The sequence below is a fragment of the Equus caballus genome, chromosome 18, assembly GCF_041296265.1.
Source record: "Equus caballus isolate H_3958 breed thoroughbred chromosome 18, TB-T2T, whole genome shotgun sequence".
In the NCBI taxonomy this organism is placed as follows: Eukaryota; Metazoa; Chordata; class Mammalia; order Perissodactyla; family Equidae; genus Equus; species Equus caballus.
In genome coordinates this window covers 76292879-76320574 of record NC_091701.1, presented here as the reverse complement: position 1 = coordinate 76320574, position 27696 = coordinate 76292879, and the positions used below count along the sequence as shown (strand labels likewise).

General features: G+C 44.2%; 1 protein-coding gene across 6 annotated transcripts in view; it reads left to right on the top strand.

The window, feature by feature from the left end:
* Positions 1-753: 753 nt before the first annotated feature.
* LOC100146833 (aldehyde oxidase) overlaps positions 754-27696 on the top strand; it is a 79127-nt gene continuing 52184 nt past the window's right edge. For 4 of the 6 annotated variants that reach the window (XR_011428610.1, XR_011428609.1, XM_023622327.2 and 1 more), the window contains exons 1-9: positions 754-1019; positions 13410-13467; positions 15766-15862; positions 18013-18121; positions 19583-19709; positions 21183-21244; positions 25319-25408; positions 26048-26128; positions 26927-27071. Coding sequence is in view for 4 of the 6 variants with exons in the window: in XM_023622327.2 (XP_023478095.2) it covers positions 975-1019; positions 13410-13467; positions 15766-15862; positions 18013-18121; positions 19583-19709; positions 21183-21244; positions 25319-25408; positions 26048-26128; positions 26927-27071 (814 nt within the window). In the remaining 2 variants the exon portion in view is untranslated. Of the gene's footprint in view, positions 1020-11368; positions 11421-13409; positions 13468-15765; positions 15863-18012; positions 18122-19582; positions 19710-21182; positions 21245-25318; positions 25409-26047; positions 26129-26926; positions 27072-27696 lie in introns of all 6 variants that reach the window. The other 2 variants (XM_023622328.2, XM_070242138.1) reach the window with 2 other exon arrangements.

Below are 27696 nucleotides of genomic sequence, written 5' to 3'. Positions count from 1 at the left end.
GAGATTGGCTTTAAAATACTCCAGAAGAAACCCAGGAGTGTGGTAAAGCGTGGGCCAGTTAGGGCTTGGTGAGCGAGGTGTCCAGGAATGCTCGTTGCACTCTTCTATGTACAAATTTTGGAAATTTTCACAATAAAATTTGTGTTTACATAAATGAAATGACGCAGGAAAATATTCTAGGAACGCTAAGTGAAAAGAAGTCTCGAAAATAGCTTGATCCCATTTGAATTTTTACAAGGCGTTATAGTGCAGCTTTTCAAAAACGTACGGATAGGCCCAGAAAGTTAAGAGTGGTAAATTCTAAGTTGTGGGCACACGTGATTTTTATTTTTATGCTTTTCAGTATTTTCCAAGTTTTACTTTTAAAAAGTTTTTCAAGATGTTTTACACCTCTGTTATTTATCACATAAACTTCGTGGTTATTTACTGAATCAACTGTGAATTATGATAAAAAATTTTTTAAAAATAGTTTATATCAAGGTAGCTCTTGATTTTAAAAATAAACTTGACTATTTCTAAAACTGTGAGCTAAAGTCGTAAAACCATTCCTTGTGCTTAAGGTCCTTTCCTGCAAAGTTGAAATAAACGTGCTTGTTTATTACCTATTAAGAGTACAGGACTGCAGCAGGCGTGGGGAGAGGAGAGGTACAAAAAACTACCCTTCCTGGACTTCAGATCCAGCCGGAAGGCCACTTAAAATATGTAATAGTATAAAGAGGCCAAAAGCTGTCACGGGGATCGCAGGCCGGCCGCCGGCGCCCCGGGGCGGGACGGGATGGGACGGGTCCGCCAATGGCTGCAGCCGGCCGAGCGCCCCGGTGACGCCCCCACGTGCGGGAAGGGCGCCCCCGGCTTGGCGCTGCGGGGACGCGGGCTCCTGGCCGCACTCTCCTCGCGGCCTCCGTGCACTGCGGGCGCCGGCAGACCGCTCTCGCTGCCTGGTCCGCGCCCCGCGCCCCGGATCCGGCGCCGCCATGGACGGGGCGGCCGAGCTGGTCTTCTGCGTGAACGGCCGCAAGGTGAGCGCCCTGGGCTTCTGCTGGGGGGGCTTGCCTGTGCGCCCCTCTCCACCCGGGCGGGGAAAGGATGCCTTTGCAGGGACTGCCCTGGATCTGCGGGTCTCCCCTTTCTGATGCTCCTTTCCCCTCGCGGTCCCAGACGCCCGGCCCATTACCAACCCCCCATCCCAGAAACGAAAGCAAAACAAGAGAAAGGACCATTCTTGCTCGTCCAGGTCCCCGCTCCCCGATCTCCCTCCCTCAAACCACACGGATAAGGGCAAGTGCCTCAGCAGACTGAGAGCCATCCCGAGGTGGCTCAGCCTCAGCGCTCGGTCGTGTGTGGATGTGCAGAGGGCAATTTAGAGTCGGGACGGGACCACAGAGATGAACCAATCCAGACCACTCGCCTCGTTTCTCAGAGGACGAAATGATGACTTTCCAAAGTCACAGCGAGTTCCTAGCAAAGCGGAACCAGTGCCGGGCTCTGGGGACTTAAAGGTCCTCACTGGGTCCACTGTCCTCTCAGAAGCCCGGCTAGCTCTGCAGAACCTCTGGGACCGTTCCAGGCAGTGTCCCGTGTGGGGACAGCAAAGCCCCGGGTATCCTGTAACCTCCTCCTCCCTCGCAACATGGCCATAGACACTGCTAACTCTTAATGTTGTCACAGCGTATGGCACCACTTTGCAAGGGGGAAGCGAGGCACGAAGGTTAAAGGGCTTGCCTAAGAGCTGACAGCCGTGCAAGGGTCGTGACAGCTACCTTTCTACAGCACCAGCCGGGTCAGTGCCACCTGCGATCCCTGCTCCTGGGTCAGGGATGGCCACAGCGTGCCCCTGACTGGCACGTGGCATCACCAGGAAGCTAATGAGGGCCGAGCACCAGGGCCTCTCATCGGCAGGCCCCTTCTAAGGCCCTGAGCCTAATTTCCCGTTTGTCGTTTTGTATTATTTTTCTTAAAAAGGTGCCCCCCCCCCAACTATGCAGGTTCTAGGCCCCATACCACCTTCCTCTGCCCTGCCACCTGGGTCCCACACCGGATAAGATGAGCTTGTTTGTCCTGCCCTGTGTGGGGGCTATTAGGCTGTCCTCGCAGGACTGCTGGGAGAGAGAAATGAGGCAGCGGGGTCAAGTGGTAACAGTATGTCACTTTTTCTTCCTTTGCAAAACTGAATGGCATCCCAACACGACTCTGGCCTTCTTGTTTAGACAAGCATGGATTGGGTCTGCTCTCACTCTCACTGGGATGAGCTAACCTCTCAGTGCTCGGCTCCTCTGTTGGAAGGGGCCACGTGCTTACTGTACTACAGGGATGATGGGAATTTAACTGGTTATTTGTTAAAGGCCTGCTGTGGGCCAGGGGGTGTTCCAGGGCTCCCAGGGGACACGGCAGAACACAGAGGGACCGAGTCCCTGTCGATGGAGTTTACACTGTGTGGGGACAGACAGGCAGGCAGCGTCTAAGTGCGTGGAAAGGTTTAACGCGGGGCAGTGAGAAGGGCTAGGATGAAAACTGGAGCAGAGCGGGAAGCAGGGTGGGCAGGAGCCGATTCTCCAGATGGGAGGGATGTTTAGCCCTCCCAGAGGTGCCATCTGAGCGGGACAGGTAGGGGGTGCGGAGCGGATGTCTAGGAGAGGAGCACTGCAGAGCGAGGGGACAGGGGCAGAGGCCCTCAGGCGCAGGGTCCTGGTGCTGCGGGACAGCAAGGCTGGGGCTGCGGCAGGGGCCAGCGCCGGGTTATTCAGGCTTTGTGGCCACGGTGAGGGCTTTGGTTAAAGGGGAGAACAGGTGTTTGAGTCTGCCTTCTCCCCTGCCTCCGGCCCCTGCTCCTCAGTGCTGGCAAGCAAGCCTGCTTGCCCCGTGGACACAAGTTCAGAGGGGAGGGGCTGTTGAGGAGGGAGAGAGAGAGAGAGAGAGAGAGAGAGTACCTCTTTTCTGGGATATCAATTGTTACTCATCACAGGAAAAACATAGAGTAGATCCTATATTTGCTCATCACCTGTTGCACCAGGGAAGAGGGCTCAGTCAAACAAGCCCTCCGGGATTAAAACTTGCCTTTGAAAAGGAAGCTCAGGAGCCAGTTAGGAGACTCCAGGTGATGCGACTGGCCTCCAGGCTCTGCTGTTTGCAAAATGCCCCCAGGTCTCCAAAAGGTGTCACTGGGCAGGGGCTGAGGCCCTTGGGAGAAATTTCTGAGATCTTACTTGTTCCACCAGGGACCCCCAGAGGAACAGGTGACCCAGTTAACATGGATTTGAGGGAGGAAGAGCCCAGGAGTGACTTATCTCTAGAGGCCACTCTCGAACACAGTCAGGAGCTGAAGTGTGTCCTTCGACAAGCAGTGATGCATAGAGATCACAGGTGTGGGCTTTGGAACTAGTTAGGCATGGGTTTGCATCCCGTGCTATCTGCTCTGCCCCTCAGCAGCCCTGAGCCTTGGGTGAGTTGCTTAATATCTCTGAGCCTCAGTTTCCCCCCTACAGAATGGGGCTGGCAACAGTACCTTCTCCCGTGGGATTGGGAAGAGGACTAAATTCCCTGGAGAGTGGTCAGCAAGGTGCTCGGCACACAATCAGCACCCAGTATGTGGAAATGATTGTTAATATCTGGACTGAAAAACAGTCTGCTTCATGCGTAGAGCCGGGACATGCCACAAGTGTCACGGGGGCCAAAAGGAGTCCCTGAGCATTCTTTGCCCAACAAAACGTAGGGTCCTTATATCAGTATAGGCACCCGAAGGGCTGTCCATTGCCTGGTGTTTCCCAGGGTTTTGGTTTACAGAACTGAGAGGAAATTTCTGGGATGCTGCGATGACTATCACGATTCAGAGAAAGGTGGAGGGGGTGGGGTGACTTAGGCGGGAAGAACCAACAATTAAAATGAATTTTACAGCAACCCCGAGCTCAGCAGAAGTGTCCTCGCTGACGCCCGCTCCGGCCTCCTTCTCTGCTCTGAGGCTGCTGTGGGTGGGGGTCTGCTCCTGACCAGGTCCCAGAGTTCACGCCTCCTTCTTCCCTCGCCTACTCCCATCCTGGTCCTTTCACACATACCCGTCTCCCTTCCTTTCCTTTCTTTCTCCTCTTAATCTCCTTTCTCTTTCTTCTTTCTGCCTCCGCCTTGGATCTGGCGGGGCCCCCTGAGGCATCAGTCACCAGCCCTGCACAGAGGAAAGTGATTTCTCAACCTTGTGCAATATGAACTTGAAATCTCCCGAAGGGCTGGTGGAGATGCAGAGGGACAGATTCTCCCCCTGCAACACGCACGGCCGTACCGAGACGGGAACATGCGATGCTCCCGACCGGAGAACTGGCATCGTCTCTCCAAACCCCAGTCAGTGAGAATAACTCTGTTCCTCCTTCCTTCCCCGCACCCCAGCACCTGTGTTGGTCCTGACCTCCCTGTTTCACTCCAAGACCTGCCAGGACAGGGTGCGGGCTAGACCCCATCTCCCACTTCCCTTGGCCAAATATGCCATGGACCAAATCAAGAAAAACAAACACGGTTCAAGCCAGTGGCGCTTTGAGCCAGACTCCAGTCTCTTGAGACATCTCCTGGAACAAATACCCAAACAAGCAAGGCCTGCTTCTTCCGTTAATTCTTTCCCAAAAGACACAAATCTCTCTCAAGCCTAAAATGCTATTCTTTACTATCCAGGCTACCCAGATCCTGTTTCTCCATTAAAATTGGGCTTCTGTGGATTCACCATCATGTGTATTACTTAAGATTAGTTTCAGCTGCAGATGGCACAGACTCAAAACTAGCAGTGGTTCAAAGAAGATACAAATCATTTCTACTTTTACATAAAGGATATCTGGAGATAGACATTGTGGGGCTGGTCCAGAAGCTTCATGGTGTCATCTAGGTCCCGGGTTTCTTCTCTTTCCTCTGCTGCCGTTAACGTGTTGCCTTATGGTCTAAAATGGTTGCCTGGGCTTTAGCCATTTCATCCCTATTCCAGGCAGCAGGAAGGAAGAAAGGGAGAATGCATGCTGGGATAGACAACTGACAATTTCTGCCACGATTATTGGCACTTTTCTGTTTTTCTTTCTTTTCTTCTGTTCAGATGTCCCAGTCAGTGAGAAATCCTTTGTCCCTCCTTAGTGTTCTCATAGTAAATTGTACATACCATGTTCAAGTTATTCACTTCAATTAACTGACATTCATTATGTCTCTATGATACCTCCCCAGCAGCTAGCTCAGTGTCTGACACAAAGAAGAAGAACAGGAGGTGATTGCTCTCAGGATCAGGAGAGGTTTATATACACAAATAATTGTGATGCAGGGTAAAAGTTCTAGGCAGGATGGATATTGACTGTGGAGCCCAGAGGATGGTCACTTGGAGCAGAGAGTGGGAGGATGGCAGCACCCCCACAGGAGAGAACATCTGAGCAGGCCTTTGAAGGACAGGCAGAATTCTGCCAAGTAGGGAGGAGAGAGGCCTTTCCAGACAGAGGGAATCCTGTATGCAACTGTAGGAAGGGGAGAGCCCGCGCTCTGCGGGGGGCAGCCAATTCTCCCGTGTCACCGGAGCTCGAGATGTGCCGGTTAAGTGGCTGGAGATAATGGGCAGTTTGACAAAGAGGCCTCGTAGGATGTGCCACCGAGTTTGAATTTTTTCTCGTATTCCAGGACCTCTTGAATACAAATTCACCTCAGACCCACTCGGTGTGCTCGTTAAAGACGCACATTTTCTGGTTCCCTCTCCCAGAAATCCTGATTCCACAGGAGTTTCGTTTTAACAAGCACCCGGCATGATGCAGGAGTCCCCAGCATGGCAGTTTGGCAGCCAGGAGCCAGTGTTGAATTTAAGCAGACACAGGCGATGCCCAGACTTGCATTTTAGAGAGGTCTCTCAGTAACGGAATAGAGGGTGGCATTGCGGGTGCCGAGAATGGAGGCAGGAGGCCCATGAGGTGGCCTTATAATTGTTGGGACAAGAGGTGATCCACGTTGATTCCAGGGAGTGGCAGTAGAAGTGAGGGGCATGTAGAGAATCATTCTGGAAGTGTAAGTGGCAGGACTTGGTGACACTGATTGTGGTGGATGGAAAGAAAGCAGAAGTTGTAAACAGCTCAGGTTTTTAAGCTTAGAGGCCCAGCAGGTGGTGAGGCTATTAAGCAAGTTCGGGGAAAGAAAGGAAAGAGTAAATCTGGGAAAGAAATAAGGCGTTCCATTTGAGGGCAATTAAGTTGGGGATGCTTGGGCGCGCTCCACATTTTTCCTCGTATTACAGCGTGCATGCGCACACACAATCACATCTCTTACTGTAGTGCAGACTTCTCCAGGGCACAGATCTGACCTTGGTAATTGGCATATGCATCACTTTGCAGGCATGCAGCCACTTCAGACTGAGGGTGAGGAGACATCCAGAGAATAAGCACATGTCCCCTCCTCACCTGCTTCCCAGGTGGGAATTCACATAACACAGTGAAACATGAACTCTGCTTCTGAAACTGCGAAGCATCGTGCCTCTGTTTGTTTTGTGAATCTAAAAGAAATCCAATTCTTAAAAAAATTTTTTATTGTGGTCCAAATAGTTTATAACATTGTGAAATTTCAGTTGTACATTAATATTTGTCAAACACCGTATAAATGTGCCCCTGCACCCTTTGTGCCCACTCTCCCCCACCCCTTCCTGGTAACCACTAAATTGTTCTCTTTGTCCGTAAGTTTGTTTGTATTCCACATATGAGGGAAATCATACTGTGTTTGTCTTTTTCTGTCTGGCTTAATAGCTTAACATGATGCCCTCAGGGTCCATCCATGTGGTTGCAAATGGGACAATTATGTCTTTTTTATGGCTGAGTAGTATTCCATTGTGTATATATACACCACATCTTTATCCAATCATCAGTCGCTGGGCACTTGGGTTGCTTCCACATCTTGGCTATAGTGAATAATGTTGCAGTGAACATAGGGGTGCACAAATCTCTTTGAATTGCTGATTTCAAGTTCTTTGGATAGATACCCAGTAGTGGGATAGCTGGATCATATGGTATTTCTATTTTTAATTTTTTGAGAAATCTCCATACTGTTTTCCACAGTGGCTGTACCAGTTTGCATTACCACCAGCAGTGGATGAGGCTTCCCTTTTCTCCACACCCACTCCGACATTTATTATTTTTTGTCTTGGTGATTATAGCCATTCTAACAGGCATAAGATGATATTTAAGTGTAGTTTTGATTTGCATTTCCCTGATGATTAGTGATGTTTAGCATCTTTTCATGTACCTAGTGGCCATCTGCATATCTTCTTTGGAAAAATGTCTTTTCATATCCTCTGCCCACTTTTTGACTGGGTTGTTTATTTTTTTGTGGTTCATTTGTGAGAGCAATTTATATATTATGGAGATTAACCCCTTATCAGATATCTGATTTGCAGATATATTCTCCCACTTGGTGGATTGTTTTTTCATTTTGATCTTGGTTTCCTTTGCCTTCCAGAAGCTCTTTAGTCTGATGAAGTCCCACTTGTTTATTTTTTCTTTCGTTTCCCTTGTCTGAGTGGACATCATATTTTAAAGACCCTTTTAAGGCTGATGTCAGAGAGTGTATTGCCTATATTTTCTTTGCGAAGTTTTATGGTTTCAGGTCTTACCTTCAAGTCTTTGATCCACTTTGAGTGTATTTTTGTGTGTGGAGAAAGATAATGATCTACTTTCATCCTTTTGCACATGGCTGTCCAGTTTTCCCAGCACCATTTATTGAAGAGGCTTTCGTTTCTCTGTTGTATGTTCTTGGCTCCTTTGTCGAAGATGAGCTGTCCTTAGATGTGCAGTTTTATTTCTGGCCTTTCAGTTCTGTTCCATTGATCTGTGTGTCTGTTTTTGTGCCAGTACCATGCTGTTTTGATTACTATAGCTTTGTAATATGTTTTGAAGTCAGAGATTGTGACGCCACCGGCTTTGTTCTTGTTGCTCAGGATTTATTTGGCTGTTCGGGGTCTTTTGTTGCCCCATATGAATTTTAGGATTCTTTGTTCTATTTCTGTGAAGAATGTCATTGGGATTCTGATTGGGATTGCATTGAATCTGTAGATTGCTTTAAGTAGCATGGCCAATTTAACTATGTTTATTCTTCCCATCCACGTGCATGGAATATCTTTCCATTTCTTTATGTCATGATTGATTTCCTTCAGTAATGTCTTATAGTTTTCCTTGTATAAGTCTTTCACCTCCTTGGTTAAATTTATTCCTAGATATTTTATTCTTTTTGTTGCTATTGTAAATGGGGTTGTATTCTTGACTTCTTGTTCTTTTTTTTCCTGCTTTTTCTCCCCAAATTCCCCCAATACATAGTTGTATGTTCTAGGTGTGGGTCCTTCTAGCTGTGGCATGTGGGACACTGCCTCAATGTGGCCCGATAAGCAGTGCCATGTCCACGCCCAGGATCTGAACTGGCAATACCCTGGGCTGCTGAAGCAGAGCACCTGGCCATGGGGCCGGCCCCTTGAGTTCTTGTTCTGTTAGTTTGTTATTAGAGTATGGGAATGCCACTGATTTTTGTACATTGACTGTATCCTGCAACTTTGCTGTAGTTTTTGATTATTTCTAATAGTTTTATGACGGATTCTTCAGGGTTTTCTCTATATAAAATCATGTTGTCTGCAAACAGTGAGAGTTTCACTTCCTCAGTGCCTATTTGGATTCCTTTTATTTCTTTTTCCTTCCTGACTGCTCTGGCCAAAACCTCCAGCACTATGTTAAATAGGAGTGGTGAGAGTGGGCACACTTGTCTTGTTCCTGTTCTCAGTTCGGGGTGGCTTTCAGTTTTTCCCCTCTGAGTATGATGTTGGTAGTGAGTTTGTCGTATATGGCCTATATTATGTTGAGGAACTTTCCTTCTATCCCTATTTTATTGAGAGTTGTTGTTATGAATGGATCTTGGATCTTGTCAAATGCTTTCTCTGCATCTATGGAGATGATCATGTGGTTTTTGGTCCTCCTTTTGTTAATATGGTGTATCACATTGATTGATCTGTGGATGTTGAACCATCCCTGTGGCCCTGGTATGAATCCCACTTGATCGTGGTGTATGATCTTTTCAATGTATTGTTGTATTTGATTTGCCAATATTTTGTTGAGGATTTTTGCATCTATGTTCATCAGTGATCTTGGCCTGTAATTTTCCTTCTTTGTGTTGCCCTTGTCTGGTTTTGGGATCAGAGTGATGCTGGCCTCGTAGAATCTGTTAGGAATATTTCCATCTTCCTCAGTTTTTTGGAATAGTTTGAGAAGAACAGGTAGTACATTGTCTTTGAATGTTAGGTAGAATTCTCCTGAGAAGCCATCTGGTCCTGGACTTTTATTTTTGGGGAGGTTTTTGTTACTGTTTCAATGTCTTTACTTGTGATTGGTCTATTCAGATTCTCTGTTTCTTCTTGATTCAGTTTTGGGAGGTTGTAAGAGTCTAAGAATTTATCCATTTCTTCTAGATTCTCCAGTTTGTTGGCATATAGTTTTTCATAATATTCTCTTATAATCTTTTGTATTTCTGTGATGTCTGATGTAATTTCTCCTTTTTCATTCCTGATTTTATTTATTTGAGCCTTCTCTCTTTTTCTTAGTGAGTCTAGCTGAGGGTTTCTCAATTTTGTTTATCCTATGAAGAACCAGCTCCTTGTTTCATTGATCCTTTTTACAGTCTTTTTTGTTTCAATTTCCTTTATTTCTGCTCTGATTTTTGTTATTTCCCTCCTTTTGCTGACTTTGGGCTTTGTTTGTTCTTCTTTTTCTAATTCTGTTGGGTGTAGTTTAAGATTGTTTATCTGAGCTTTTCTTGTTTGTTAACGTGGGCCTGTATTGCTAGAAATTTCCCTCTTAGGACCGCTTTTGCTGCATCCCATAAGAGTTGGTATGGTGTGTTTTCATTCTTGTTTGTCTCCAAATATTTTTTGATTTCTCCCTTTATTTCTTTGATGACCCATTGGTTGTTCAGTATCATGTTGTTTAGTTTCCACATTTTTGTTCCTTTTCCAGCTTTTCTCTTGTAGTTGATTTCTAGTTTCATGGCATTATGGTTGGAAAAGATAGTAGATATGATTTCAATCTTCCTAAATTTATTGAGGTTTGCCTTGTTTCCCCATATATTGTCTATCCTTGAGAATGTTCCATGTGTACTTGAGAAGAATGTATATTCTGCTGTTTGGGGGTGGAGTATTCTGTATATATCTAGTAAGTTCATCTGGTCTAGTTTTTCATTTAAGTCCACTATCTCCTTGTTGACTTTTTGTCTGGATGATCTATCTATTGATGTAAGTGGGGTGTTCAGGTCCGCTACTCTTACTGTGTTGTCATTGATATCTCCTTTTAGGTTTGTTAATAGTTGCTTTATGTACTTTGGTGCTCCTGTGTTGGGTGCATACTTGTTTATAAGTGTTATGTCTTCTTGGTGGAGAGTCCCTTTTATCATTACATCCTGCCCCTCTATGTCTCTCTTTACCAGTTTTATCTTGAAGTCCACTTAGTCTGATATAAGTATGGCAACGCTTGCTTTCTTTCGTTTGCCATTAGGTTGGAGTATTGTCTTCCATCCCTTCACTCTGAGCCTATGTTTGTCTCTAGATTTGAGATGCTGCCTGGAGGCAGCATATTGTTGGGTCTTGTTCTTTAATCCATCCTGCCACTCTGTGTCTTTTGATTGGAGAATTCAATCCATTTACATTTAGAGTGATTATTGATATATGAGGGCTTAATATTACCATCTTATTACATGTTTCCTGATTCTTCTGAATTTGCTTTGTTTCTCGTTCTGTGTATTTCAGACTACAAATTTGATTAGGTAGTTTTCTCTGTTGATTTTCTTCATCTTCTCCTTGTTTATCATAAATATCTCTGTTCTAATTATTTGTTTAGTGGTTACTTTTAGGTTCATATAAAAAAATCTCATAGTTGAGATAGTCCATTTTCTGATAGCCTTTTATTTCCTTAGACTATACTGACTCCATCCCATTCCTCTTCCCCTTTTATTTTTGTCATATCTTTTTCCGTCTTGTGTTGTGAGTTTGTGGTTAAAATGATGGTATTATTTTTGTTTTGGTATTTTCATTTTCTTTATCCTTGATGTCAAAGTTAAGTCTTTTCTAACCTGATCTGAAAGAGAGCTGCCGTTTTCTGATTATTGCCTACCTATTCATCTCGTTGCTGAGGGCTTTATAGCCCCTTTCCTATTTTTTTTTAAGATATGAGGGCCTTCTTGAGGATTTCTTATATGGGGTGTATTGTGGCAATGAACTTCCTTAGCTTTTGTTTACCTGGGAAAGTTTTTATTTCTCCGTCATATCTGAAAGAGATTTTCGCTGGATAGAGTATTCTTGGCTGACAGTTTTTGTGTTTCAGGATTTTGAATATATTGTTTGACTCTCCCCTAGCCTGGAAGGTTTCTGCTGAGAAATCTACTGGAAGCCCGATAGAGATTCCTTTGTAAGTCATTTTCTTCTGCCTTCTGCTATTAGTATATTTTTTTTGTCTTTGACTTTTGCCAGCTTCACTAGTATATGCCTTGGAGTGGTGCTTTTTACATTAACAAAGTTAGGAACTCTGGAGGTCTTTTTCACATGGATTTCCAGCTCCCTCCCCCAGTTTGGGAAGCTCTCAACTATTATTTCTTTGAACAAGGTTTCTGCTCCTTTCTGCTTCTCTTCCCCTTCTTGAATACCTACAATCCTTATGTTGCATTTTCCTGACTGAGTCAGATGTTTCTCTGAGAGCTTCTTCATTTCCTTTCAGTCTTAGTTCTCTCTTCTCCCTCTGAAGCATTTCTCTAGTACTATCCTCTAACTGGCTGATTCTCTCCTCCATATTGTCAGCTCTGTTGTTTTAGGGAATCCAAATTTGTCTTTATTTCATCCATTGTGGTTTTCATCTCCAACAGTTCTGATTGGTTCTTCCTTATGATCTCAATCTCCTTTGTGAAGAAGCTCCTGAATTCGTGAATTTGTCTTTCTGTGTTTTCTTGTAACTTGTTGAGTTTTTTTATGATAGCTCTTTTGAATTCTTTGTCATTTAGGTTATGGATTTGTGTTCCTTCAGGGTTGGTTTCTGGGTACTTGGCACTTTCCTTCTGGTCTGGAGATTTAATATACCTACTCATACTGCTCGATGGGGTAGATTTTTGCTTACTCAAGGTGTTCTTATCAGGTTGCACCTGCCATGTGCGCCGCAGGATGGGGATAAGGCACTGTGTATTCTGGGCCTGGCACAAGCAGGGGCTCCCCAGCTCCAGCCACTGGCTGCTTTTCTCTCTGAGTGACTGATCAGTGGCAGATCTGGAGCACGGGGCAGAGGGAGGGGTACTCTCCTTACCCAGTGCTACCGCAGCCCCTGCTGGTCTCTCTGTACAGAGCTCTGGGAAGTTGCAGGACTGTACACTTTCCCTTTCCCCTCCATGGCTACCACACTCTCTGCACCACGCTGCAGACGATTCTGGGGTTGGAGCACCAGGAACAGGGCCCCATTTTCATCTGCACACTTCCTGCCGCCACAGCCCATCTCCCTCCATGGAGCTCCTGCAGAGCAGCTTCCACTTTCTCCAGAGGGTCCAACCCCATCACCACCTTGAGGCGTATGGCTGTGTGTGTCTCCCATATGACTTTTGTGATGTGTGTACCTTTGTTGGTGTATGAATGTCCTTTTGGTCGTTTCTTAGAGGGGAAAGTCCAAGTGAAGAGCCCACTCCACCGTGATGCTGACGTCACTCAAGAAATCCAAATTTTTAATCAAAAAAGAGGAAACGTGGTCACTTTGGAAAACATAACCCATCATGACATTTCAATATGCCGTCCCCTGGATGCCGCCATTCTGTTGCTGCGCTGCCAGGCTGCCCACACAGACTTGCTTCAGAAGTGTGCCCTTGCTTGCACATCTTTGTATCCTGGGCATACACATTTTTGTCTTACCCTTTGTTTCTTTGGTTGGGGGGCTATGGTTGGGTGTGATCTCTTTCTGAAAACTGCAACTCTTTGAACATGATAAGCAAATAAGTCTTTTTTACAAAAACTAAAGCAGTTTCTCGGAGGCCATTCTGTTCCAGCAGCTGCCCTCCACCTCCTTCTCTTCTAGTCTGCTCTGCGAGTATCTTCTCCCTCACCTGCTTCAGGCTTTCTAAGAGAAACTTTGCAGACATCAGTGGTGTTCCTGTTAGTAGAAACACCCACGGCCTTAGAGAATAGTGATGATGCAGGACCAAGGACAGTGGCAAAGTGGTTGTGGGGCTCCAGATTTAGACTTTATGCTTAAGAGAGGTGATTTGTATATCCCAGGTGTTCCATAGAGATTAAATCAACTTGAAAATATGAGTCGAAGAGTTAATTAATGTATATTTCCATCAAATTATGATAAGCCTGCCAATGTGAATATTATGCTAGCTCTCTCAACTTTATCTGCGTAACTCTTCTTTTGTTTCTGGTACAGGTGATAGAAAAAAATGTTGATCCTGAAACAATGCTGTTACCATACCTGAGGAAGAAGCGTATCCTTTTCTTTGCTTTGAGTGTGTGCGTCGTCTGTGTGTGCAGCTCTGATATCCTCATCAGGTGATATTTCACATATCTTTTTATAGCCACACTGAATCATATTCCCTACAATTTTGGTTTTATGTTCTTCTTTAAGAAAGTCCTACATCTTAGTTTTGTAGGCAGAGCACAATTGTGGCTGTCAGAAGACATTCTTTCTAATCTCTGTTTTGGCACTAAATGTATTGTACAAAAAGAAGAATCTAGCAATGGGAATTAAAGCAAATGTTAAAAGGGCTTAATTAACCATCTTTAGGATTGAGAGTCACAATATTGAAAATCCTTCTTCAAGGACTAATTATCATGCCCGTTAGAGAAAGAGAGCACAGAAATCTCCCAAAATGAAAGTAAAGGAACAATGCAGAAATTAAACCTGAAAGTGTTACCTTAGAAAACCTTTCTAAATAAAAGTCGGCTAAGGAATGGATTCTTAGCCTGCTATGCATGAATTCCAGTGGGCTTCCAGAGGCCTGTAGACCCCACTAGATTATATGCAAAATTATGTGACAATGGGTGTTTGTACATTTTTTTCCCCTGGAGAGAGTGAAATTTCCAAAAAACTACACAATTCAAAAGGCATCAATGACTATATTCTGAAAGTAATTCAAGACCTTTGGACATAGAAACAATGAACACTGATTTCCTGGTTATCCATGGTGCAAATGTGTAATATTTCAGATTTGGTTCACTCATGAGTGACAGAAAATCCCAAATAGCAGCAAACAGGATAGAAGATAGAAGTTAATTTCTTTCTCATTGTGTTAGTTCAGGTTCTCTGGGAAGCAAACATCAAAAAATGGGATTAAGTGTACAAGGGTTTTATTAGGAGAAATGCCTGAGTGAATGGAAATAGGAAGGGAGCCAGAGAAGGCTTAGGGAGCCATTAGACCGCAACACAAGACTGACCTGTAAAGAAGAGAGGGAGAGGAGGTTGAGTGGAAGGGTCTTAGACTGCTGTGCAGTCCGAGGAATGTTCCTCAAAGCTATTGGGGGTGAGGCTCATGGCAAGGACTCCTGTGTCTCTTCACAGAACTGAGCCGTTAATGGGGAGCAGCCCGTGGGAGGCCTGGCCTTAATGAAAACTGGGGTGGTAGATATAAAAGTGCAGCATCTGGGTCTCATGATCAGTTACCCGCCATGTTGAAGGAGGTCTGTAAGGTGCATTCTCATGGCTGTCCGAGTCACATAAAGAAAGCCCAAAGGTAGATAGATCAGGACTAGTAAAGCAGTGTGTCAACACTATCAGAGAACCAAGCTCCTTATGTCTTGCCGCTCCACCTTCATCAGCTTACAGCTTTCTCCTCACAGTCAGAGATGACTGACTGAGGTCCAGCCATCATATGTGAATTCCAGAAAATGGGAAGAAGTAAGAGATTAAGAAGGGGGCACCCATCTCTCTTTTTTTTTTTTTTCCTTTTTCTCCCCAAAGCCCCCCCGGTACATAGCTGTATATTCTTCGTTGTGGGTTCTTCTAGTTGTGGCATGTGGGACGCTGCCTCCGCGTGGTCTGATGAACAGTGCCATGTCCCCGCCCAGGATTCGAACTAACGAAACACTGGGCCACCTGCAGCAGAGCGTGCGAACTTAACCACTCGGCCATGGGGCCAGCCCCGGGCACCCATCTCTTTTTGAGGACCTTTCCCTCCTGGAAGTTGTACACAACACTTGTGCTTACATCCCATTGGCAAGCATTGTTAATGACCCCACCTAGCTGCAACGGAGGCTGGGGAAATGTATTTTTTATTCTGGGCACCTATGTGTGTAGCTAAAAAATTGAGGTTTCTATTACCAGGGAAGAATGAGAGAGCAGATATTGGGGAACAACTAACAGTTTCTGCCACTGAGAAGCGGAGAAACATGACAAACATGGACACTATGACACTTATATTCCAAGAATTTACAATTTAACATTTTACTTTGTATGTCATCAAAGACACAGATAAGGATGAAAACAGATGCGCACTGTACTCCTACTTTCAAATACTCAAGCATTTAATGTATTTTCAGTTTGGCCCTGTTTTTAGCAACCTGAAATCAAGTTATTTTGAAAAGGAGGGAACTAGATATAACCCAGAGACAGAAATTAAGAATTTACAGTGTTCTCAATAATAGCAAAGACATACATACATCATTTGATAAATATGTACTGAACTTAACTGTACATTTAAGAGATTTTGAGGTGTTGTCCTCTAAGGGCAGAGCTATTCTGCAAAGAATTATGGGAAACACATGATCTTTAACTATGCGTTTTCCAGTCCAGCTCACGGGAACCAAGTATGGCTGTGGAGGGGGCGGCTGTGGCGCCTGCACTGTGATGATCTCACGATATAACCCCATTACCAAGAGGATAAGGTACGTTGCAGCAAAGTCCAGATATGGTTGAATTTGTGTCGCTTTGAACTTTGTTTCATTCCTCCCTTTGGTAAATATGCATTGAGCACCTGCTGTGTGACAGGAACTGTGCTAAGCACTGGGAGTACAATGTGAACAAAACAGACCTGGTCTCAGGAATGTGAATGGGTTAGGAAAAAAATGTACCCTGATGGGGATAACATATGTTCAAAGAATCCCCTGTTGGAGGTGAAAGGCCTTCTGACTCCCTGTGCTGTCTGAGGAGGAAGGAAGGGCTGAAATGCAGTGAAGAAGGATGTCATCATCACACTCTTGTATCACTTATGTCACCGTTTCTCCCATGTATGCATTCTCCATACATCACTCAGAGAGATCTGTTTCAAGATAAACCAGATCACAACACTCTCCTACTTCAAAATCACCAATGGCTTCCCACTACATTTAATATCTTCTCTTTATGTTTGATATTTATCCTTCTTCAAGTTTGCCAAGTTTCTTGGATCTGTGGCTTGATGTCTTCTATCAGCTTTGGAAAATTCTCAAGTCATTATCTCTTCAAATATTTATTCTCTCTCTCTCTCCCTCTCTGAGGCTCCAATTATGCATGTTTTGGACCATTTTACATCGTTCCACAAATGTCAGATGGGAGCTAAGGATCTGAGCACTGGCGAGATTTCGGAGATCTGCCTGTGTTCCACAACCAAGCCACCTGCTTCCTGAACTCTGGGGTTCCCTCCCGGCTTTCCAGCCTGGCTGCCCACTTCTTGGGTCACTGAGGAGTTCTCTTTGCTCTCCTGTCTCACTCTCTGGCTCTGGGAGATCTCTTGCAGCCATGCCACCCTGTCTTTAGCATCTGGAAGGTGGCAGCTCCCCTACACTCTGGGACCTGAGTGCCTACAGTTTTCTCTCACTTTTCCTTGTCTAAGAGCCACTGTGCCCAGAGAGCTTCTTTCAGCACTCCCTGCCTGCCCCATTTCTAGGGTGTTACCCTCAGCACTCAGTGAAGTCTGCTGGGGATAGTGCAGTCTAGCTTTGTATTTTAATTTGTTGCATCAGTCCACATGTGATTATTAAGGCTTCTTGAAAGTTGGTCTGCTTTCTCCTTACTCCTGTCTAAGGCGGATTCCTCCTGCTCTGTCCCTTTCAATCAGAAATGAGAACAGCGGTAACTCTTCTCTCTTGTGAAGGGCTTGTGCTTAATGGAGTTTAGTTCATTTAAGTTTTTTTAGGTATTCAGCATCTAATGAGTTTTTAAAATCTTATGATTGTGTAGCTTATATGGCTTGTTTTGGTTTTTAGAATGAGAGTGAGCATTCATTTATATATATATGTTTCTGTTTATGCTTGTGACTGTTTCTTTCTGATCCATCCATAGAGATGGAGTTGCAGGGTAAAGGAGTGTGTGCATCTTGAAGGTTTTTGTGCCTTCCAGGAAAATGTCTCCCAGAGGAGCTCTATCAATTTACATTCTTATCAGAAGTATGAGTTCCATTTTCCTAAACCTTTGCTAATTATGCATATTACAATTTTTTTTAAAAAAATTGTCATTTTCTTTGATAAAAATGGTGTTTCTCATTGCTTAATTTGAATCTCTCGATTATTTTTGAGATTGAACGTTTCAAGTATTTATTGGCCATTTGTAGCTCTGTTTGGTGAATGAGAACTTTTTAGGAGGCGTTTTGAGTTGGACATTTTCTAGCAGAAGGTTTGTGGGATTGAGGAGGTGTGTATCCCACACCGTATTTCTGCCTCTGAAGCGCAATATCAAATTCACTTTGTTGTGCAGCCAACCCTGGCCGAGCGCCTGCCCAGAAGATGGAATTTGCTCTTGGTGGTTGGTCTCATGTAACTAGAGAGGAAAATGTCAGCCCCTCATTCAAGGGAAAAAACAAATTAGAGGAAACTGTTCTGGAGTCAGAATTAGAAGACCTAATTTGCATGCAATCTGTGACACTCCAGCTGTGACCCTGAGCAAATCACTCTGACCCTCAGATTCTACTTCTGTAAAATGGCCTTGAGCTAAGGATAAAATGCATATGCAAAGCCTGGGACTTTGTACAAAACCTCCAAATTAGAGGTGCTCAGTGAGTGCTCGGTCCCCTTTGCCACTGGATACAATGTAACTCGTGCTTCTCTTTTGCATTCTGAAGACATTATCCAGCCAATGCCTGTCTGCTCCCCATCTGTTCTCTGCACGGTGCTGCTGTCACCACAGTAGAAGGTGTAGGAAGCACCAAGGCCAGGATTCATCCTGTTCAGGTGAGGGTGTGCCTCTTCCTCGTGGGTGTCTGTTCTGTGAAAACCATTAATGACCTGATTAGTCCTGAGATGAGTGCAGTAGAGCAGCCGGGGCCTGCTGCTTCGTCATTGCCAACAGATGAGACCAAGCTGGGGTCTGGAGAGAAAGCTGGGCCCCGTGGGTGTTTGGTGACTGACTTCTTGGGAAGATCATTTTCGGAAGACTGGAGGATTTTCTCCTTTTAAAGAAAATCCTGATGTCATTGAGTTTGTTTTCTACACTCTCATGAGATGGGACCTGTCCATCTTCTGTCTTCAAACTCAAAGAAACGAAAGCACATGCATCGAGTGATATAATTTTGTTGTTTTTCATAAAGCTGACACTAACATGATTTTAAAGCTAAATGAAGATGTCAGCTACCAAAAAGCTTCGTTAAATTTAAGGCTTGTTCAGAAGACAGATAATAGGAGCTGTCAGTGAATTTAGAGGCTTCTCTCCTAAGGCAGCGCCTTGTTATCACTGCCTCAAGTGAAAGGGCACCTCAGACTCCTGACTCCTTACATGACTGAGACATCGCCCCTAAAAATGCTGTTGCTACTTGTTTTTATCTTGGTTTATGAGGGTCACTTATGAGGATAGGGTGCAAGAGGGAAAAGAGAGGGACAACATAGAAAATGGCCAAACTTGAAATCCTCTGGACTTGCAGGAATCTTGGGTTCTGTTTATTTTCTGTGAAGCTTCATTACCCAGAGGGAGCAAATTCTGCCTGGGTGCCCTTGTGAGAATTGGCTGTTCACAGGTCGACAGCACCCTTTCCTTCAGTGAGTGCTGCTGTTGCAGCCTCGCCAGAAGCTGGCTTCCACAGCGGGGCTGCACCTCTGCAGTTAGACTCCAAAGGGAGAGCGCTGGGGGGGACGTTTGGACAGCAGTAAAGAGATAATGTTCCCTTCTTGAGTGTTCTCTGAGTTAACGGTGGCGCTTTGTAAACAAACTCCTGTGCACGAAAGCCTCAGGGCGGTAGTAGGCAGACAGAAGTCATGCGAGAAATAGGCGTTTTGTTTTTTCTCCACTTGAATGTAATTTGGTTTCTGTCTCTGAAGGACTTAAAGGGATTTATCTCGGTGATTCCCATTCTGGACTGCACATTGAAACCACCGGGGAATCTTTAAAAAATGTCTGTCCGTGCCCCACCCCCGAGAGCCTAAGTCAACACCGTGGGGGCTGCTTGGGCAGTTTACAGCTCCCCTGGGGATTCTGAAGGCTGAGAACCTTTAATGAAGCTCGAAACCTGGTGAAGACCAGTGATCACAGCCGCCCAGCCCAAGAAAAGGAGACACCTAGGATGAGAAGGGTTTTCAGGGCCTCTTCAATTTTAATGTGCAAACGAATCGCCTGGGCATCTTGTTAAAATATAGGTTCTGACTCAGTAGGTCTGGGGTGGGGCACAAGATTCTGCATTTCTAACCTTTTTGTGTTTCCAGGAGAGGGTCGCCAAGTGTCACGGCACACAGTGTGGCTTCTGCACCCCTGGGATGGTGATGTCCATCTACACCCTGCTCAGGAACCATCCAGAGCCCACTCTGGATCAGTTAACTGATGCCCTTGGTGGTAGGTTACATGTGTGTGTGCTTTTCAAAAGATGATGATGATGGTGAGAGCTGATATTGGACACTTACCATGTGCCCCGCACTGTATTAAATACTATAAAGAGATTGTTTCATTTACTCTTTACAATAACTTTATAAGGTGGGGATTATTATTGTCTCCATTTCATAGATAGAGAAACTGAGGTTTAGAGAGAGTAATTTATTCAGTTATACCACCAATAAGTGGTGGAGTTGGTTTGTTCAAATCAGGATTCAAACAGGATCCACATATTGCACTTGGCCGTTATAGTTCTTAAGTGTCTCTTAATCTATAAGAGTCTCCTCCCTTTTTTATTGTTTGATTATTTTTGTAATCACTACAAATCCAGTTTATTCACTTACCCTTGGAAAAAGGCCACTTGTCTCCACATGCTGCCCCCTCCACCACTCCCCTGCACTCTCAGGACCATATTAAATATCAGAAGACTCTTGAAAACCACACAGAATCAAAGAGTTGGAGGTTATCTTGGGTTACGTGTATCAAAGAACTGTCTTTATCACAACCAGAGCTGATTTATCCAGGCCAGGAGCGCAGCGTATGTGTGGGTGGGAGATGTCTTCAATAACAGGATTCTAAACAATTTTAAAAACTAGCAGCCTCCCAAGTCCTATTTCTGGTGAACTCTCCATCACTCTGTTGGTCTTTGTCTCCCATCTCTCGAGGACCTCACTTCTCTGCTAGAGAACGTGCAGCTGACGCTCACGTGCCCAGGTCCTCTGCAGGTGCTCAGGGAAGACCAGAATCGGAAGGAGAGACACAGCACCTGACTCTCCACCTGTTTTCCTTTGGGTTTGATTATGCATTTGATCTCACGACAGTTTATGATGTGAAGAAGAGACAGGGGCTCTCACATTTTAGGGTGCTTAAGACTCACATGAGGAGTTTATAAAAAAAGAGGATCCCTGGGACCCAATCCCAGCGCACTTGATTCAGTGGCTTTGTTTTTAAGTAGACCCCAGATGTGGGGGTGGGAGGGAGAATGTGGGATATGAGCCACGTGAGAAAAACACTGGCCTGATGATTTAGTGTCAATAAATTATGTGCCCAGTGGCTTCCAAAGTTTAATAATTACCTTAGCTGCTATGTAATGCCTTTGATCTTTCTGTCAGTTGAAGTTTAGCTCTTGAATGTGAGTGTAGACCAAGAGTTTTTGCCTTGAAGTCATTGTGTTCTTTGAGCACATATCACAAGCAGAGGAACCCTAACTGTTTACAGAGAGAAAGTGAGAAGAGCTGAGTTGTTAAAATCTACCATAAGGCTCCCAACCAAATATGCCAAGTTGTTGATGAAAAAATCTGACTTTGTAGATTGGGTGGGCTGAAATGTCAGCCAGGGCTTTCTTCCTGGATGGGGGTCCTTGTTTCCCTCATGCATGTGACAGACCGTGCTTCTCTCTAGAGCGCTTGAGTAACAGACTTGGGTTTTCTCCCTCAGGTAACCTGTGCCGTTGCACTGGATACAGGCCCATAATTGATGCGTGCAAGACTTTCTGTAAAGTAAGTAGACATGAACGCATTATTGAGTCTGTTCTTCCCCAGTGAGACAAAACAGGAGGGGTCATGAGGTGTGATAAGGGGAGCAGCCATTGTTACAATACAGGGCTGCTTATCTGAGGGTCCGGAGTTGCTGTTTGTTATCTGATCTTGGGCAGGGTGCTCATCTCGTTCCTTGAGCTTGTCCTGGCAGGCACATACTGAGCGCCTAAGTGCTTCGATATTGTCTGTGGGTCCTTGTTCCGAGAGGTCATTCCTGATCTGTTTGTCGGGGTCAGGTCCCTGCCCCAGTGCTGCTGCAGCCCTCTGCGCATTCCCTGTCACAACACTGGTCACACAGTGCTATAATTGCCCATCTCTTCACCAGACGGTGAGCTGCTTGACAGCAGAGCCTCTGCATTTCCAGGGCTGGTCACCATGCACTGATAGAGTAGCCACTCAGTCAGTATTTGTTGAATGAATAAATGAACAAATAACCTTGAAATGAAGGACATAGATTGCCTTTTAGAAGTTAAACTGTGAAATCAGTACGTTATACATAAGAACTGAGAGATAATAATAATACTTGTTAATATTTACTGTTAGTAAAATATTAAATATTATTAATATTAGCAATCAACATTGATAATATTTATTGTTATATGCCAGGCTTTGTTTAAGATCTTTACATATTTTAATGTATTTAAGAATCACGGCTATTCAAATTTCTCATAAGCTGAGATTTTTAAATTGGAAGTTAGTTTGGTTATGTGTAAGTACACTCTGCTCTCTTCATAGCATTGAACGATATTGGTTCTGTACTATGTTTCAATAGTAGTCACCTGTTTAATTTAATGCTTAGTAGAGGGGAATTTGCTTCCTGCCTGGGGTCTGCATTCCACCTCCAGCTTCAGCAACTCACCCCAGAAGGTCAGCCCCCTCCTGAGGCTGGACCAGCTGCCTTTCTGTCTAGGTGAGGGTCAGGTCCCAGATGTGAATCAACACTTAGGCCACAGAGGAGTGCTATCAGCAAAATGGTGAAATAGGAGTTTTCTACCATCTTCCCCCAAAAGAACACCAATTTTGACAGTTGCCCATGGACTAGAGTGCCTTTATGGAAATTCAGGAGTCCAGCAGAGAAGTTCCAGTATGCCATTGGAGTAAAAAAGTCCAAGATGGGACACACTGAAGAGAGTAGGAGGAACAGTTTTACTCTACCTGCGTCATCCCTCCTCCAAGGTGCACAGCTCAGTGCCCAGAGAGATGTCCTCCACCCACAATTTCTCCCATGGGGGAAGTGAGAGTGTATGAGTGAGCACCCAGCTTTTCCAGGTGTGTGGGGCACTGCCAAAGAGGCCCACTTCTCTCTTGTCCCACCCGGAATACTGAGGAGTGCTACACACCTGGAGGGCAGGGAGGGCTGGGAGAAGAGCAGCCCAGGCTCTCAGAGGACCTCAAAGGGACATGGATCCTACTAACCACGAGGTACAAGGAAACAGAAAGACGATTCCACAAAATCAGGAAAACAATTCATGAACTAAATGAGCAGTTTAACAGGGAGATAGAAATAATAAAAAAGAACCAAGCAGAAATTCTGGAGCTAAAGCATACAGTGAATGGAATCAGGAACAAGACAAGGATGCTCATTCTTGTCACTTCTGTTCAACACAGTACTGGAAGTCCTAGCCAAGTAATTAGGCACGAAAAAGGAATCAAAGATACCCAGACTGGAAAGGAACAAGTAAAATTGTCTCTGTTTGTGATGTCATGATTTTATATATATAGAAACCCCTAAGGATGCCACCAAAAAAATTGTTAGAACTAATCAACAAATTCAGTACAGTTGCAGAATACAAAATCAACGTACAAAAATCAGTTGTTTCTATACACTAACAACAAACTATTGGAAAGAGAAATTAAGAAAACAGTCTCATTTACAATAGCATCAAAAACAGTAAAATATTTAGGAATCAATTTACCGAAGGAGGTAAAAGACCTATATGCTGAAAACTACAAGACACTGATGAAAGAAATTGAGGAAGACGTAAATAAATGGAAAGATATCCCATGTTCATGGATCGCAAGAACTAATGTTCTTAAAATGTCCAAACTACCCAAAGTGATCTACAGATTCAATGTAATCCCTAACAAAATTCCACTGGCATTTCTCACAGAAATAGAAAAAACAATCCTAAAATTCATATGAAACCAAAAAGACAATAGCCAGAGCAATCTTGTGGAAGAACAAAACTGGAGGCATTACACTTCCTGATTTCAAACTATATTACAAAGCTATAGTAATCAAAACAGTATGGCACTGGCGTAAAAACAGCCTCATAAACTGTGGAACAGAATCAAGAACCCAGATATAAACCCATGCATATACGGTCAAGTAATATTTGACAAAAGAGCCAAGAACACACAATGCGGAAAGGAGAATCTCTTCAATAAATGGTTTTGGGAAAACTGAATAGCCACATGCAAAAGAATGAAATTGGGCTGTTATCTCACACCACTCACAAAAATTAACTCAAAATGGATTAAAGACCTAAATGTAAGACCTGAAGTTATAAAACTCCTAGAACAAACCCCACGGAAAGAACTCCTTGACATCAGTCTTTGCAATGATATTTTTGGATATGACACAAAAGCACAGGCAACAAAAGGAAAAATAAACAAGTGGGACAAAATCAAACTAAAGAGCTTGTGCTTAGCAAAGGAAGCTATCAGCACAGTGAAAAGGCAACCTATGGAACCGGAGAAAATGTTCGCAAACCACATATCCCATAAGGGGCTAATATCCGATTATACAAGGAACTCCTGCATCTCAATAGCAAAAAAGCAAATAACTTCATTAAAAAATGGGCAAAGAATCTGAAGAGTTAAATTCAGATTTCAAACTATATTACAAAGCTATAGTAATCAAAACAGTATGTCACTGGCATAAAAATAGCCTCATAAACCTTGGAACAGAATCAAGAACCCAGATATAAACCCATGCATATATGGTCAAGTAATATTTGACAGAAGAGCCAAGAACACACAATGTGGAAAGGAGAATCTCCTTTTTTCCAAGAAATCTTCTCTTTTCCAAAGAAGACATACAAATGCTGGACAGGTACATGAAAATGTGGTCAACATCACTAATCATCAGGGAAATGCAAATCAAAACCACAATGAGATATCATCTCATACCTGTTAGAATGGCTATTAAAAAGACAAGTGTTGGCCAGGATATGGAGAAAAGGTTACCCTTCTGCACTGTTGGTGGGCATGTAAAATGTTGCAGCCTCTATGGAAAACAGTATGGAGGTTCCTCAAAAAATTAAAAATAAAACCACCATAGGATCCAGCAATCCTACTTCTGGGTATATATCTGAAGGAAATGAAATCAGTATCTCAAAGAGATATCTTTATTGCAGCATTATTCACAATAGCCAAAATTTGGAAATAACTTGTTTCCATTGACAGATGAATGGATAAAGGTGTGTGTGTGTATGTGTGTACATATATATAAAGATATTATTCGGCCATGAGAATGTAGGAAGTCCTGCCATTTGCAACAACATAGATGAATCTAGAGGACATTATCCTCAGTGAAATTAGTCAGATAGAGAAAGACAAATACTGTATGATCTCACTTATATGTGGAATATAAAAAGGAAAAAAATAAGTTGAACTCATAAAAACAGAGGATATAATGGTGGTTACCAGGGACTGGGGGCTGGGGGAGATGGGGAGATGCTGATCCTAGGGTACAAACCTTCAGTTATAAGATGGATAAGCTCTGGGGATCTCATTTACAGCCTGGGGACTATAGTTAATACTACTGTGTTGTGTACTTGAAATTTGCGAAGAGGGAAGACCTTAAGTGTTCTCACCATCACCCACACAAAAATGGTAACTATGTGAGGTGATGGATGTGTTAATTAACCTGATAGTGGTAATAATTTAACAAAATACACATATATGAAATAGTCACCTTGTACACTTTAAATATATACAATTTTATTTGTCAATTATACCTCAAAAAGGCTGAAAAAACACTTAGTAGAATCAGGAATAAAATCTGGGTTGTTTGTTTTTTTTACCCACCAGACTTCTGGCTGCTGTCAAAGTAAAGAAAATGGGGTTTGCTGTTTGGATCAAGGAATAAATGAATTACCAGAGTTTGAGGAAGGAAATAAGGTCAGTGAAATGTACATTTTTATAAGGTTTTCTCAGGACATGAGCACAGACCGACTTACTTTTAGGAGGAGTAAGTGGCTGCCCAAGTTGACTAACGTGAGGTGTGTCAGCATGTCCCCTTCCCGTGCTCACTCCATCTCTATCAAAGGAAAATCTATCCTGACAACTTCATCCTTCGTTCCAGTTCAAGTACAACTATCTATCAGACAGAAGACACTGATCCCTTAATGCCTCTTAGTTTAAAAAGAGCCTTTTTCAGGTCTCTTTTCGAGGGCCAGAAGTAAAGTGGAGCTGTTAAGAAAGTGGGAGAACAGGCAGAGGGTGTCACGATAGGAGAGGCGGCGATTCAGGGACACGTTCTGGCTCTGCCCTGTGCTGGGGCTGCTGCCTGCGCCTCTGCTCCCCCAGACTCTGGACAGGGCACCGAGGGCCTGGGAGGCCCATCGACACCTGCACTGCATTGCTGGTGACCAGGTCTGTGCTAGAGCCCTTGACCTGGGAGGCAGGGACTGTGGCTGGCCAGCTGCCTCTTTTTCTGTCTGCTGTGTGTCTTATCTTCTTCCGGCCCCACTCCACAGAAGATTTAAAGTAGTCAGAATTGCCTGATAACAATAACTTCTGGTACTTTCTCTTTTTAAGACAAGTCCTAAACTCTTCTCAGAAGAGGAGTTTCTGCCATTGGATCCAACTCAGGAGCTGATATTTCCTCCAGAGCTAATGGTAAGGCAAAGTTGAGCTCGTCCTAGAGGAATTCATGCTGAAATGTCGGGAGGGGTGTTTCCTTATGGGTCCTCCCAAAGCCGATTGGCGATTAGGTAATATCCTTCTGTCATCCTTGGCCCAAGGCCTAAAGAGTATGGGACCGAGGCAGAGATGGAGGAATGGGGGTGGAGTCACCACGAGGGGACGGTTGACTGTAAGAAGCAGCAGATAGTATCTATAAAAAATGTCATGAGATGACATCACAACATGCAGAGCTGTAGACATGTTTTCTACTTCCATTCTGCCGAAGTTTATTCTCCCATAGAGTGCTTTGACAAAATTAAGCATGTTAAAATATTTTTAAACATTGCAATGAATTCCTCTGAGATATAAAAACAGCAAAGGGAGATATCTGGCAACAGACTCCAGAAGGAGTAAAATGTTGTCATATTTTTAATTTGATCTCTGATTCCTACTAAAGCTCTACTTTTAGGTCACTTTTATTTTATTTTTTTGCTGAGGAAGATTTGCCTTGAGCTAATATCTGTTGCCAGTCTTCCTCTATTTTATATGTGGGTCCTGCTGCAGCATGGCTCACGAATGCTGTAGGTCTGCACCAAGGATCTGAACCTATGAACCTGGGCCACCAAAGTGGAGTGCGCCAAACTTAACCACTACGCCATGGGGCCGACCCCTCTTTTATTTTATTTTTAAAAAAGATCTCCATTTCCTTTCTCTGTTCCCACAAAGGTACAGCAGAAACAGGTGGAAATATTGTCATGAGACGACCTTGAATCCCTATTGCTTTTTCAATAGATAATGGCTGAGAAACAACCACAAAGGACCAGGGTTTTTGTTGGTGACAGAATGACATGGATTTCTCCAGTGACCCTGAAGGAACTTCTAGAAGCTAAAGTCAAGTATCCGCAGGCCCCTATTGTCATGGGGAACACCTCTGTGGGTATGTGGAACTCCGGGGGCCTCTTATGAGGAAACTGAGGGAAAGGACTTGCGGGGGGGGGGGTAAAAAACCTCATATATGCATATTCTCCGCAAAAGCAGTGAGAAATAGCACTGTCAGTCATTTCGCCTTGACTTCCCCAGCATTGCTCAAGACGCTCTGGCAGCTTCCGTTGCCTAAGTAAATTCCTATTGCCCCTGATCAGAGCAGTGCCCAGAGTTGCCCCCAGGAGGCTGCTCCATAACAGCTCAGAAGCCCCAGTTCCAGTGACAGCTGTCCCGTCTTTCCACTGGAGATTGGTCTGGGCTCGCATTTGAAATTGCTCGCTGTCTCCTCTCTGGTGCTGTCTCAGTAGGTATGACGTGATTTTCCTAAGCTGCACTTCCAGGCTCTTTCTGCTGTGTTCCTTGTAAACTCAGTGTGACGTCTACTTCTTTGAACAGTCTTCTAGAATCTTCCCAAAGAGAATTTTGAGTAAGCCACAAGTTGTCTTGGACTTGTCAGGCGAGTTTCAAAGCTGACAAGTCTAGAGTCCCCTAAGTTCAGTGAAAGTCCATCTGGCCATTCTGTGTGTGATTTGGCCATGAACAGACAAATAGAAAGATGTGTGGTTTTTATATATTTA